We start from the raw sequence: 13,846 nt of genomic DNA on the forward strand, positions 1-13,846 counted from the left end.
TTTTAAGCGTCTATGAGATTTTTATTTCTATTCAGAAAACATGTAAGAAGGCTGCGTTTCTCCAGGAATAAAAATGAAAATGTTCTACATATTAGTCTTAAGAAGACAAGAAGGCCCCACCTGCCTGTGCGAAGGGCTCAGCCTCTTGCCTTCCTCTGCACCGCTCTCTCATCCCCCGTGTCTTAGGGATCAAAGAGAGAGAGAAGCCAGCCTCAGGAGCAGGAGTTCCCAAGCAGGCACAGAGGAGCTGACGGTCAGACTCACTGCTTTGAGGAAGACACACCTTGAATAACATACACTGAAAAAATTAAAAACCAAAAGCCAAACAAAAAAAAATAATAAAAACCCAGACACCATCTTTCATGAAAAATTAAAACCAAAAATCAAAAGAAACCCTCAAAAGTTCTTGTGTGCCACAAGTTACATGTCTTGATCTGCATAGGCAGGAGGGGAGGATAAATGAAAACCCAAATGTCCCGTTCTGGAGTTCTGTCCTTTACCCTGTTCTCCTGTCGCTTCTTCCCACGCGACCACCACTTCGCCTCAAAGCCTAGAAACCCAGTGGTGCCCTGGTCCATATTTGCATAGTGCTGACAGTAATATTGTAGAGACGACCTCTGTCCCTTCGCCTGCAGTCAGATGTCTGAAGAGCACTGGGTCTAGTCTCACACATTCAAAAACAAGACACAAGAGTCCGGAGGCCAAAGACGAGTTCCATTAGCAGCAAGCTGTCAAATCACTGGATACAGTCTCTTGTCCAAGGGGCAAGAATTAGGCAGTTTTGTCTACAGTTTCGGATTCTGCCTTCTGCACCATGCAGCGGCGAATTATATTATCAAAACTTCCAAGGTAAAATAAAGCAATGATTCGGAAAAGGCCCATGGTGACCACCTGCAAGATAAAGGAGACCTTTCAGATCACCCAACAGGACAGCACAATAGCCCATCTTAAAGTAGTCAATGTCTCTACCAAACAGTTTCTAGGACACATCCAATCTGCTCCAAGAACAAGTATAATGAAAACTTTGTAAATGCCAGTGATTTAAGAACAGAATACTTTGTGTACAGGATGGCACTGAACTTGCTAGATAAACAGCAATATTTGTCTGAATTAACAAACTGAAACCATGAAAAGAACAAAACACGTACTCTTAAAAGACAGGGTTCTAAGTCCTAGGCATGGTGCTCTCCAGCACTTCAGATAGACACCCTACATCAAACTGCTTTGACTAGGACTTAGGTTGTAAGTACTAAGCCCTTTGGCTGGGTGCTGAGGACGCTAGTGGAAGAAATACTGAGTCCTCTACTCTGTGAACTGGTAGTGCGTGGAGACAAAGGCCCGCCATGCTGGGTAGACTGGTCCCAGCTCCTGGTCTCCAGTGATCCTCTGGCTTCAGCCTTCTAAGTAGCTGTGACTACAGGTGGGCACACACGCGGCTTGTGAGGGAAACACAATCAAGTAAGAGCAATCACTGTCTCGGGGGCAAGACTGCAATTATCCATGACCTCTCGCTACCACAACTCCAGTGGCATTGCAGAAAGACCCACATTTTCAGATACACAAGGACTATAACCATTGTTTCCCAGGTATCCTTTTCTGAGAAGAATGAGATACAGAAAGTGAGGATCATCACAGTAAGGAGTGTCATGTGACCTGGTGAATTTGTAAATATCTCAAGACTGGCAAGGCCAGTAATGAATTTACAATGAAATCTGCAGACTGGGGATGTGGTCCAGCCAGTGCAGTATGTTCCTAGCATGTATGAAGTTCTGGCTCCCATCCCCCACTCCACATAAAATGGGCCTGGTGGTATCCACCTGCAATTGCAATCACAGCACTTGCAGAAGAGGCAAGAAGACTCAAGGTCATCATTTCAAGAATCCTCGTGTACAGGAGGGAATAACAGAAAAGGACAAAAAATAGCAAGACAAAAAAAAAATTTTCTCAGATACAAACCTAACCATAATGAGCACAGCTAACCTAACGGAATGAGCGTGTGTGTGTGTGTGGGGGGGTGCACGCGGGAGAACTAGCACCCTCCTCCATGCTAATCCCAACAACAGGATGCACCAAGTAAGAAAAGCAGCAGCAGCAAGCAGCCGAACCAGACAGCCAGACAGCGGGACACACAGCGCAGGCTTTGCAGAGAGGAGTGACTGCCTCAGAGACAGGCGCAAAGAGAAGCTGCGAAGCTGAAGCTGCAAGGAGCTATTGTCTCCCAAAGCCTTGGTATTTGAGTCTCTGAGTGAATGCAGGCAAGGCCGACTGTTGAAAAACCCAAGGAAGCTGGTAAAGGGAAACCCAAGTAAAATGATGACCAGTAGCTCAGGAGGGACAAAATAGGTTATCTCTCGGGAGAAGTTCAGGACAGTGAAACGATCCCATGTGGCCCTGAGTGGTGGGCACATGCCCCATAGAAGCAGAGTGTGATCTGTGAGCCAGAAACAAGGGCGCCACACCAACGTGAGGACCTGGTGGCCGGGAACAAAGGTCCGTTATTTAAAACAAGACACCAAACTAAAGGCCAGGGAGGAGGAGACCTCAAGAAAAACATTTACAACACAACACATAAGACTGAAACAAGAGTAGGTCCAGGCTCTGAACACAGGTCTGCAGTTAGTTCTCTGTCAAAGGGAACCTCACGATCCGAGCCAAAGGAAACCTGTGGATGAGGACAGGGAGAAGAGACTCAGGGAAGGGGACACACGGTCAGCTCGCTGGCAGGCTTCACCCGGGAACGCAGGTGGGCAGCCCAACAGCAGAGCCGCATTGAACAAGCACAGCATAGAAACTGTGACATCACTGGTATGCATTCCAGTGGCCAGGGCAAGGTGCTGAGGTGGCAGGGATTGGGACAGGGCTGTGCTCTGTGCTCTGGGCGTGACTGCCGTGTTTTCCCGCAGGGAAAGTAGTCTGCTGCTGTAGACCTCTTAATGTCCCAAGAAACGTCTCAAATCTGGAATTTCTGTTTTCCAATATCTGATTTTGAAATAACTTTATTTAATTTTATTATAGTACACCTATAATCCTAGTACTAGGGAGAGTAGACGGATAGGTTTGGGGGGGGTCAGTGTGAGCCTAATGCTTTAGACCACATAGCATGTGCCAGGCTAGCCAGGACTACAGAGAGTCCACACACTTCATCACAGTATCACTTTTCATGCCCGTGTACACATTCCAGCTCACAACAAACCTGACTCAGGACAGAGGCAGTGATCTTGGTCTCAGCTCTGGGACCATCAGCTGAGAATGTGGGACAGGGACCCTGACGGGAGAGGCAGGAGTCATGGGTCACAGCCCAGTCCCTGGTTGGGCACGTGGGCATGGGCAGCCATCACAGAGTGAGCACACTGCAGAGAGCTGTGGCCGGAGATGGGGTGCAGGAATCCGAAGGGCTTGCCAAACTGGAAATGTCTAGTTACTTGACAGGAAAAATTTGTAAAAGAAATTGATTTTTAAAAAAGTTGGGCTGGTGGTGGTAGCGCACGCCTTTAATCCCAGCACTCAGGATCTCTGTGAGTTCGAGGCCAGCCTGGTCTACAGAGCCAGTGCCAGGACAGCTAGTCTCGAAAAACAAAAACAAACAAACAAAAGGCTGGAATGTGAACGCAGCTATGGAGCTGACCTTGAGACTTGGCACCCTATGTATGAAGTGGCAGTCGTGAGACTAGACTACCCGCAGATAGGTGCAGTCATGCAGCGTGAGACTAGACTACCAGCAGACAGATGCAGTCGTGCAGCGTGAGACTAGACTACCAGCAGACAGATGCAGTCGTGCAGCGTGAGACTAGACTACCTGCAGACAGATGCAGTCGTGCAGCGTGAGACTAGACTACCTGCAGACAGATGCAGTCGTGCAGCGTGAGACTAGACTACCTGCAGATAGATGCAATCATGCAGCGTGAGACTAGACTGCCCGCAGACAGATGCAGTACCTGCAGCATGAGACTAGACTGCCCGCAGACAGATGCAGTAATGCAGACTTTGCACTCTCACCAAGCTGGGGCATCCTTGAACCCTGTTTGTGTAGTCCTAGCTGCTGGGGTACAATGACAAACAAGAGCGACGTAGGCCCTGTCCCTGCAGATCTTCCACCTAACAATGTTAACTGTCAGGCAATCCTATGACAGTGGGTGCAGTTCAGAGTGTGACAGACAGAAGGGAAGGAAATGCCCGAGAAAAGCCAGGGAGCTACATGAATGCACCTTACACAAACCCCTACAGAGCCAATGCTCTGTCGTCAAAGATGCTTGGTTCTGTGTCCCTACACATCCCTCCCGTTAGAGCTCTAACCACACGTCTGCCGTCACCATTACCTCACCCAGCGGTCTCACCCGCTACATGGCAAACTCTGTAAAGGTTACGGCCCTCTTATACCTTGCCACCTGGGGAATACGGAGCCTTATCAACAGCAGTGAACTTTCAGCCCTGGAGAGACAGCACTGCTGCTCTCTCTGGGGGCCTGTGCTCGAGTCCCAGCACCTAGATGGCAGCTTACACTCCACTTGTTTCAGGGAATCCAATGCCATCTTCGGGCCTCCATGGGCACTGCATACACGTGGTGCACAGACACACATGTAAGTGAACCACTTATGCACATTTAAAATTTAAAAATTAAATTCTAACAGTTGGAATTCTCATGTATCCTGGATGAAACTATAAATTCTGTAAGGGCAAAGTGTGTCTAATGCTCTCCTTGAATCTCCTTCAGCCATCAGGGCCTAGATCACTAGAGGAGGGATTCTGAGCTAGCATCTCATTGTGGACAGTGCTGCCCTACACAATCCTAGACCACGCACTCCTCTTCAAACACAGTAGAGCAAGGGCTCTTTACTGAAAACACAGGGACCACCCAACAGAGGCAGTCCTTCAGCACCTGTGGGGCCCAGTGCCTCACTTTTACCAATATATACCCCTACCTTACTTCCTGTCTACTGACAGTTGGCAGAGAAAGAAAAGAAACTTTACATTAAAACTATTGCACTCTGCTCATGGAAGCTGGATGAGGTAATCCTTGTATTGTCAGTCCATCTGTTCTGTCAGTCTACCTGGCTGTGTGTCTGTCTAGTTGCTGGCTAAGGAAGGGCTTACCTGCTGGAGTCCTTCAGTGATGGAAGTCACTGGGGCCATTCCACAGGTCAGGGAAGAGAGCATATACCCATCTGAGCCAATGGAACTATTAAAATTTCCCTGCTAAAAAAAGAAGCAAGAGAAAATGGGGGGGTATGGAGTAAGTTTAAAGGAATCAGTTCAGTGCTGGAGAGGCAATGAAGCCTGCCCCTCGCTTACGTGGGGTAGAATAGTGACTTAGAAAACACCAGAACTAAAGAATGGACACACAGACTTAACGCATGTCCAGTTCTGAAAATATAAGACCACAGATCGCTGTAGCTTCCAGACCCTTCCAGGGTCTAGGGACAATGCACTGTCAAATAATATTTAGACATTTAGCTGGTCTCCATCACTGACGTTTGTACTGAAGGGCAATCTGCCACAGCACAAACCAGTGGTTTTCTGTGAGTGTGGGCTAATGGCGCTAATTCAGTCACTGCCACTCCACTACAGTGACAAAGACATAGACAAAGAAAACACAACGGTCTTTAAGAACCAGAAAGAGGCATCGTACTTAAAAACACTTGGTAAGACAGGAAAGTTCAGCATTTTATTAAACAGTAACCGTTGGAGATAGCTCTCTTCCATACAACCCCCGTGCCCTCAGCTTCCTGTACTGACAGTTACCCAAGTTCTGGAAAAGCCAAGTGGAAACCCCAGAAAGAAGTGATGCCCAAGTGTCAAACTGCATGCTGTCTGCACAGCACACTGGCACCTTGGGCTGCCCGGCTCTGTCCCACCTGGAATACGTGTCACTTCCTTTTCATCAGTATAGCCAAGGGCTTAACCCATTAAGTCTCAGGCTGCCCTGTGAGCTCACAATGTAGCTGAGGATGACCTCGAATCTCTGATCCTCTTGCCTCTACCTCCCAAGTACTGGGACTGCAGATGTATAACATCATCCTCGGGATGGAAGCAAGGCTTCATGCATACGAGGTTACCACTCTGCCAACTGAGCTACATCCCCAGCTAAGCTTCTCCATGGGTGTGTATGTGCGACACATACAGCAGACACAGCAATCAGTACCATCTGACATTAGGCTGGTCTTGGATCATCCCCTAGAGGACAAGGAATACATTTATCACACACCACTCCGCATGTGAAAGATGCTTAAACTGGGAATGCTAAGGACGGCTGACACCTTGAGGAACGCCCTCTTGCAACGGCTCAGAGATGAACTTCCTGACCAACGACTACTTTCCTATTTGATAACGGTTGACCAGCAGGCTGCATTCAGACTCAGGTTTGCAGAGAACAAGGTGAATATGGGGCTTGCAGGAAGACCATAGGCTACACATGTGGGCGGTGATAAAATCTGAGCTTTTAGGGAAAAATTAAAATGCGGGAAAAACCTTACCAATCAGTGTGAGACTGCTGGGTTCCTAATATTTCCAGATCTCTGATGAATGTGGCTTTTGATATCCTAGTGATTTCATATCTTCCAAATGACTAATGGTGTTTTCAAACGATGAGTGAGTAAAAGATTCAAAGCACAAACTAGAGACTCATGTCAATGCCAAGGAGAACAAAAAGTTCATTGGTGCAGTGTCTAATTTCACCCTGCAACCTTTAAGAAACTGCTCTTTGTCAAGTTGGGGGTTAAAGATAAAAAAAAGAAAATTATGCCCATAATTATCTGAAAAACTTAGTGAAGATTTTGTTGTCTCCCAACTATGTATCTGCTTAAAGTCAGATTTTCTTCAAATGTTTCAAAAAGAATGTATTTTAACAGATTGGCCACAGAAGCAGACACTGGAATCCAGCTGGCATTTATTAATGCAGACCTTGTACAGGCTCATGAAAATACAATACCACACTTCTCACTGAATTTTTGTTTGAAAACAGTTATTTTTGAGCCAGGCATGGTAGTGCATGCCTGTAACATCAGCACTTGAGAAATGGGAGAAGGGTCAGCAGTTCAAGGTCATTCTCAGTTGCAGACTGAGTTTGAAGCCAGTGAGCCACGGGAACCCTGTTTTTAAGGAACTAAGAACACGGACAGCTCCAAGGACAAAAGCACAAAAGCTCTTGCACGTGAGTTTGATGATGTAAGCTCCACCCCAGAACTCAGTCTAAGAAAAGAACTGACTCCCCAGAGTTGTTCTCTGACCTCCATACTCACACGTGCACACTCATGCATGCATACTCATGCGCGCACACTCACACATGCACACACACACACGCACACGCGCACACACACACACACACACACACACACACACAAAATAAAACTGAAAGAAAGGAAGGAGGCACACAGCTGCCTGAACTCCAGTTTCAGGGGATATGGTGCTCTCTTCTGGCCATGGCAGGCATTGCGCATACATACATTCAGGCACAAATACACATTAAAAGAACAAATAAATCTGTTTAAAAATGTAATGGATTTAATGCCTGTTGTAGTCTATTATTCTCTTTCTCTTTTCTTTTACATTCTGTTTTATTTGGTGTGTGTGTTTTGCCTGCATGTATATCTGTGTATCACATGTGTGCCTGGTAATGTAGGAAGTGGTGAGCTTCCATTCAGGTAGAGGGAATCAACCCAGGTCATTTGCAGGAACAAGTGCTGTGAGCCAACTCTCCAGTTTACATTTACTTGATTTTAAAGGACTTCATCTTATCACTAAATCTCTCCCATCATCCTCTAGTGGTGCTGGTGATGGAATACAGGGCTCTGCATATGCAAACAAGAACTTACCCTTGAATTTCTCTTCACAGCCCTGTAACTAAATATTTGAAAAACTACACTTTCAATATCTATTATGGCAAATATTGAGAAACACAGGCCTGTCAGTGTGATGGTGCATTCCAGCACTTGTAATCACAGCACGTGGGAGGCAGAGGCAAGCATATCTGAATTCAAGGCCAGCCTGTTCCACATAGTGAGTTCTAGGACAGCCAGAGCTATGCAGTGAGACCCGTCTCAAAACAACGAACGGAAAAGAGAAATATAGCCCAGATAAACATATGGGGTTTTTGGTGTCAATAATTTATAATGGGGTCAAGAAGAACAAGTTTGAAATCTACCTCACGAGATGAATCTTGCCCAAACTGGAAGCACTATTTGGGGTCATTAAAAGCACAGGTGGTGGAGCAGGGGAGGAAGCTTGCTCAGTGGCAGAGAGCATTTGCTGCTCTTAAAGAGGATAAGATCCTTTAGCTTCCACCAACATGAGGCAACACAAGCTTCCATAACTCTGGTTACAGGGAAACCAATGCCCTCTTCTGATTGTTGTGGGCACTGCACAGCACACACACAGTACACATGCACACTTGCAGACACTGCACAGCAACACACACAGTACACGTACACACCTGCAGGCATGCACAGCATACACAGTGTACACATGCACACTTGCAGGCACACACAGGGTACACATGCACATTTGCAAGCACTCACACGTACATACACGGTACACATGCACACTTGCAGGCATGCACAGCATACACAGTGTACACATGCACACTTGTAGGCGCTCACACATACACACATGGTACACATGCACACTTGCAGGCACTACACAGCACACACACACAGTACACATGCACACTTGCAGACACTGTACAGCAACACACACAGTACACATGCACACTTGTAGGCATGCACAGCATACACAGTGTACACATGCACACTTGCAGGCACTACACAGCACACACACACAGTACACATGCACACTTGCAGGTGCTCACACATACACACACGGTACACATGCACACTTGCAGGCGCTCACACATACACACATGGTACACATGCACACTTGCAGGCGCTCACACATACACATTTTCTTTTTTAATCCTGGGAGGAAATACCTTGGGGATATTTGTTTCGGCTTGAGAGAAAAGCAAACTAACTTTATCCTAGTCATGCTTCCTATTCCACTGCTCTGACCCCCTCTGTGTGTGTACAGGGTGTACCTATGTGCCATAGGGGTCAGTGTTGGGTGTCTACCTCAGGTCTCTCAATGACCATGGGTAGGCTCACCAATGGGCTAGGTTGGCTGGCCTGCAAACTCTGCCAACACAGAGCTTGGGTTACAGGCAGGTGTAACCACACTGGCCTTTTAATGTCAGTGCTGGGGATCTGAACTCAGGTCCTTGTGCTTGCACAACTTACTGGGCCATCTCTCCAGCCCCATTCTGTGTGTGTGTGTGTGTGTGTGTGCGCGCACACGCACATTTATTTACTTGTATGCACGTGTGCACCAAAGCTGTATGTAGAGGCCAGAGGACGGCTTGAGGGAGGCAGTTCTCTCCTTTGGCCACTGGATTTTGAAGAACTCAGGATATTAGGATTGGTGGCGGGCACCTTTCCCCACTGAGCTGTCTCCATCCTCTGGTCTGATGGTGGAGGCTGCTGATACTCTGTTCCACTCGGCTGGCACAAAGGTCCTTTCGTCACTTAGAAGCGGCACCATGTTATCTGGATGTCTCTCATGGCAACAGACCCTAGATTTTCCAAAGTCATGTAGGCCACCTGGGTTCATGCACATCCCTCAGAATGAGCCTTTTCTCACAAGCGGATTAATGGGAATGTTGTCAACTGACCTGTGGCACACATGGTGTTCTACAATGCTTTACATGGCTTCGAAGGTCAACTCCCCATAGATTGACTGGGTAAGGGGGTATGGCAAGGGGATAGTGGCCCCAGCAGCCTGACACAGTTTCTTATCATGACCATGAGGGAAGTGGTACCAGGGAACAGGAAGGAGAAAGAAACACGCATTGTGAGCCTTTGAAGATCTCAGACTGTGGGGTAGGAAAAGAAAGCCAGGACAAGGCTCAGTGGGTAAAGGTGGGCACCAAGACTGATGACCTGAGTTCAGTCCTCTGAACCTGCGTGGTGGAGGGAGAGAACCCTCCCTGTATGAAAGTGACATTCACACACACGCGTGCACACACGGGCACACACATGTGCACACACGATAAGCAACATTGAAGTCACAAATGAAAGGGTAGCGGCACGCTTCTGCTGTGTTCACACGCTTCCCAGGAGCTGACGTTCTTGGATGACTCCCACCCTCGGGCTAATATGGAACCAACAGAAAGTCTAAGAGGAGGACAGTGGGGGCTAAGATTAGACAAATCTGACGAAAGCTGGATGCTCTCATTTGAATTAAGTCTCTGTGTGTTTTCCAGAAATACAACATACATACAAACCGCACAGAAACAGCACACGGGTTTTACTTACTACGGCATCTTTGACAATTTGTTTGGCCACCTGCTCTGGTTTGCAAACAGCTGTTGTCTCTGAAATAAGCCGGGTCTCCAGGGGCTGGAAGAGGAGAAACACACAAATCAATGCCTGTTGCATTAAAATAAGTCTTAAAGGCCCTGATTTACAAATAATTACCATTTCCTACCTTCAAACAAATTCATATGTTTTAGGCAAAAATCAGGTTAGATTCTCAGTCAGTTTCTATCTGTGGAATACCTCCACGGGGAAAGTGGGGCAAGGAGGCCCTTGCTGTTCTGTGGCACGTGTGGCTCCAGTGAGGGCACAGAGGCTGGCCCCTGCCTGAGCGATCTATCCCACCAGTGCCTCCCTTCTGACTGGACTCCCCCTGAGCAAATGACGATGCTGGGGACAGACACAAACCCTGAGTGAAGAACTGTAACTATTTCCTCACGGACCAGCAGAGAGACTAGCCGGCCATCTGAGAGTCAACACTGTAGTCCCTAGTTTGTCTGAGGATAGTTACAGAACTGGGACTCCAGTTCCTGGTCCACAAAAGACAGATGAAGGTCTATTCTTGACCTGGCTCAGAACACCTCCCCGCTCCCATTTCCCTCCCTTCTCCTTCCTCTCTTTCTCCCTTCCTCCTTCCCTCTCCCTCCCTCCATCAGTCCATCTCCCCTTCCTCCCTCTGTCCCTCCCTCCATCTCTCTCTCTCTCCCTCCGTCTCTCCCTCTGTCTCTCCCCTCCCCTCCCTCTCTCTCCTTCCCTCCCTCTCTCTATGTCTCCCTCCCCTCTCCCTCTCCACTCATTCTCCCTCCCTCCATCTCTCTCTCTCTCCCTCCATCTCTCCCTCTGTCCTCCCCTCCCTCCCCCTCCCTCCTCCTCCCTCCTCTGTCCCTCCCTCTCTCTATCTCTCTCCCTCCATCTCTCCTTCTGTCTCTCCCCTCCCTCCCCCTCTCCCTCCCTCTCTCTATCTCTCTCCCTTGTCTCTCCTTCTGTCTCTCCCTTCCCTCCCCCCTCTTCTCTTTTCTCCTCCACCTCTGCACTCATCTATATTACAGCTACCTCTGTACTCAGCTTGTCCTAATTCACTTGTGAGCAGTAGTTTTTTCTCTTTTTCATCGGCTTTTCTTAGTAGCACTTAACACGCATCTAAACACTCTTCAAAAGAGCTTCCAACTGAAGCGTTAAGACAAAGGAGACTGTATTTTTGACTCTTTACCTAGGCTTGAGGAGGAAAATCTAGCATATATTTCGTCGTCCTTGCCTGGTTTTGTGAGACCAAATTTTACCATGTAGCCCAAGGTGGCTTGTTACTTTTGATCCTCGTACCTCGGCCTCCTGAATACTGGGATGGCAGGCACGTGCCACCACGCTCCGTCTATTTCTTCTTAAAATAGAAAAACAAAACACTTCCTAAAAGTCAGTTTTTCCTTCTGATGGTGTCACCATTTGCTCTCCTGGCCTGCCAGGTGGGTGAGGACACGCACTGAGTGAGAAAGGTGTCCAGCACTCCCACACGGTCACAGACCCCTGAGTGTCTACATGAGATAGCCTGCACTCAGCTCAGGATAGCCTGAGCTCTTTCTACAGAAGCCACACATCCACATGGGGTAGATGCTGTGGAGGCTGAAGAACCAGATCCAAGCCCTCGCCCGCAGAGGGAGGCAGAGCAGAAGTATTTGTATATGGCCTCGGTTCTAGAACAGCCTCCTCCACAGGTACAGGGGTGCCAGGGGCTGAGGTGAAGCCTTTACCCAAACAACCACAAGACTCCTCATTGGGGAAAGGATGAGAAAAGGGGAGTAGATGTCCATGTAAGGGAATCTAAGGAAATGAATGCCCCACCCAGCCGCCTCTAGGCAAAGCAGAAGGTGGAGGATGCTCCAGGGCTCATAACCAGCCTTTCAGCATCACACTCAGTGCAATCACTGAGTGCAGCGCCACATGCCTGCAGTGCCTTTCAGCATCACACTCAATGCAATCACTGAGTGCAGCGCCGCATGCCTGCAGTACCTTTCAGCATCACACTCAATGCAATCACTGATATGCAGCGCCGCATGCCTGCAGTGCCTTTCAGCATCACACTCAATGCAATCACTGAGTGCAGCGCCGCATGCCTGCAGTGCCTTTCAGCATCACACTCAATGCAATCACTAACGTGCAGTGCTGTATGCTTGCAGCAACTATAATTGCAACGAACTAAAGAAACAGATAAGGGAGAGTAAAATGGAAAGAACAAAACTAAAAACAACCACTGTCCGGACTGAAGTTCCTCAGGAATAAAAGAACGGACTCACACCAGGCCCAGGGTCAGGATTTAGCTCCCGGCCACCCTCCAGCACCACGCCTGCCTTTGTGCCACCATGCTCCCTCCATGGTTAATGGAGTAACTCTACAAAACCATAAGAAAGCCCCAACTAAATGCTCTCTTTTACAGGAGTTATGCTGGTCTTGGTGTTTCTTCATAGTCATAGAATGGAATGCTAAGATAAACTCCATGATAGGAAGAAGATAGAAGCTTTCTAAAAAAAATCAGTAGAAATAAAAATTTCAACAGAAAAATGGAAGGAGAAAGAAAACGAGAATAAGAGAAGGAAGTGGGACAATCAGACCAGAAAGTGGACAAGAGTCCAGAAAGAACGCACTGAAATATTCTGGATGGAAAAATTATTGAAAATGTTCCAGAACTGAAGTTTCATGAGTTGACGGAATAAAGGGGCTACCATGACTGTCTAGTGTATGAAATAAGAGCATTTCACATCAAATGACATTTTAAAAAGATAAAAAGGGAAGAGGGTTCAAAAACAAAGACCACCACCAATACACTAAAACAAACTAGAGAAGCCTTGGGAAGAGGGAGGCACACCTTGGGGCAGGGAGGGACGGGGCGTGACAGAGGGCTGCTTAGTCATGGAAGAAGGTAAGGCGCATTCTGATGGCATTATTGCAAGGAGGTGAAAGGTAAGAGGTGGGGCCTGCTGGAGGAAGTGGATCATTAGGCCTGTGTTCCCGAGGCTACAGTTCTCCCCTTTCCTCTGCTTCCTTCAACCTGAACTGCTCTGCCCAGAGTCCTCCCTATCCTGCTGGACTGGTGTCTCTGAAACCATGGACGCGGGGCCAAAGCAAACCTTTCCCCGTGGTCAGGGTACTTTCCTCAGGTGTTTGGTCACAAGGTCCCCACAGAGACACTAGAGCTAGAACTCAGTGAGAAATGCCTGCAAAACTTTGAGAACCACAATTTTCAACATAGAATTTTGTGCCCAATATAACAAACCATCAAACGCAGCAACCACAAACACACACGCACCAAGAAAGGGAGCCCCGCATAGAGTGGAGTGCTGAGAATGGCAGCTGCCTGTGTCTCACCAGGAAGTCCCAGCGAAGGGGCTTTGAGGAAAGACAATGAAAGGAAAAGGAACCCCACATGTTCAGATCCAAGGATGTTGAGTTACTCCCAGTGAGCGAGGCGCAGATGCACAAACATTAAATAATCATAGCAAGAAAGGAAAGGTCATTATAGAGAGGCTCAGGCTTTGCTAATGTTCATAAAGTTACAT

At 47.7% G+C, this 13,846-nt stretch overlaps 1 protein-coding gene across 3 annotated transcripts in view; it reads right to left on the reverse strand.

The window, feature by feature from the left end:
* The window catches only part of Kdsr (3-ketodihydrosphingosine reductase), a 51,591-nt gene continuing 37,745 nt past the window's right edge, over positions 1 to 13,846 (reverse strand). For 2 of the 3 annotated variants that reach the window (XM_087906629.1, XM_087906627.1), the window contains exons 8-10: positions 10,299 to 10,382; positions 5,092 to 5,193; positions 1 to 891 (exon numbers count right to left, since the gene is read on the reverse strand). In XM_087906629.1, the coding sequence (XP_087762755.1) occupies positions 772 to 891; positions 5,092 to 5,193; positions 10,299 to 10,382 (306 nt within the window). In that variant the 3' untranslated portion in view covers positions 1 to 771. The remainder of the gene's footprint in view (positions 892 to 5,091; positions 5,194 to 10,298; positions 10,383 to 13,846) is intronic. The other variant, XM_087906628.1, reaches the window with a different exon arrangement.

Source organism: Myodes glareolus, chromosome 5 (genome assembly GCF_982192425.1).
Source record: "Myodes glareolus chromosome 5, mMyoGla1.1, whole genome shotgun sequence".
Taxonomy (NCBI): Eukaryota; Metazoa; Chordata; class Mammalia; order Rodentia; family Cricetidae; genus Myodes; species Myodes glareolus.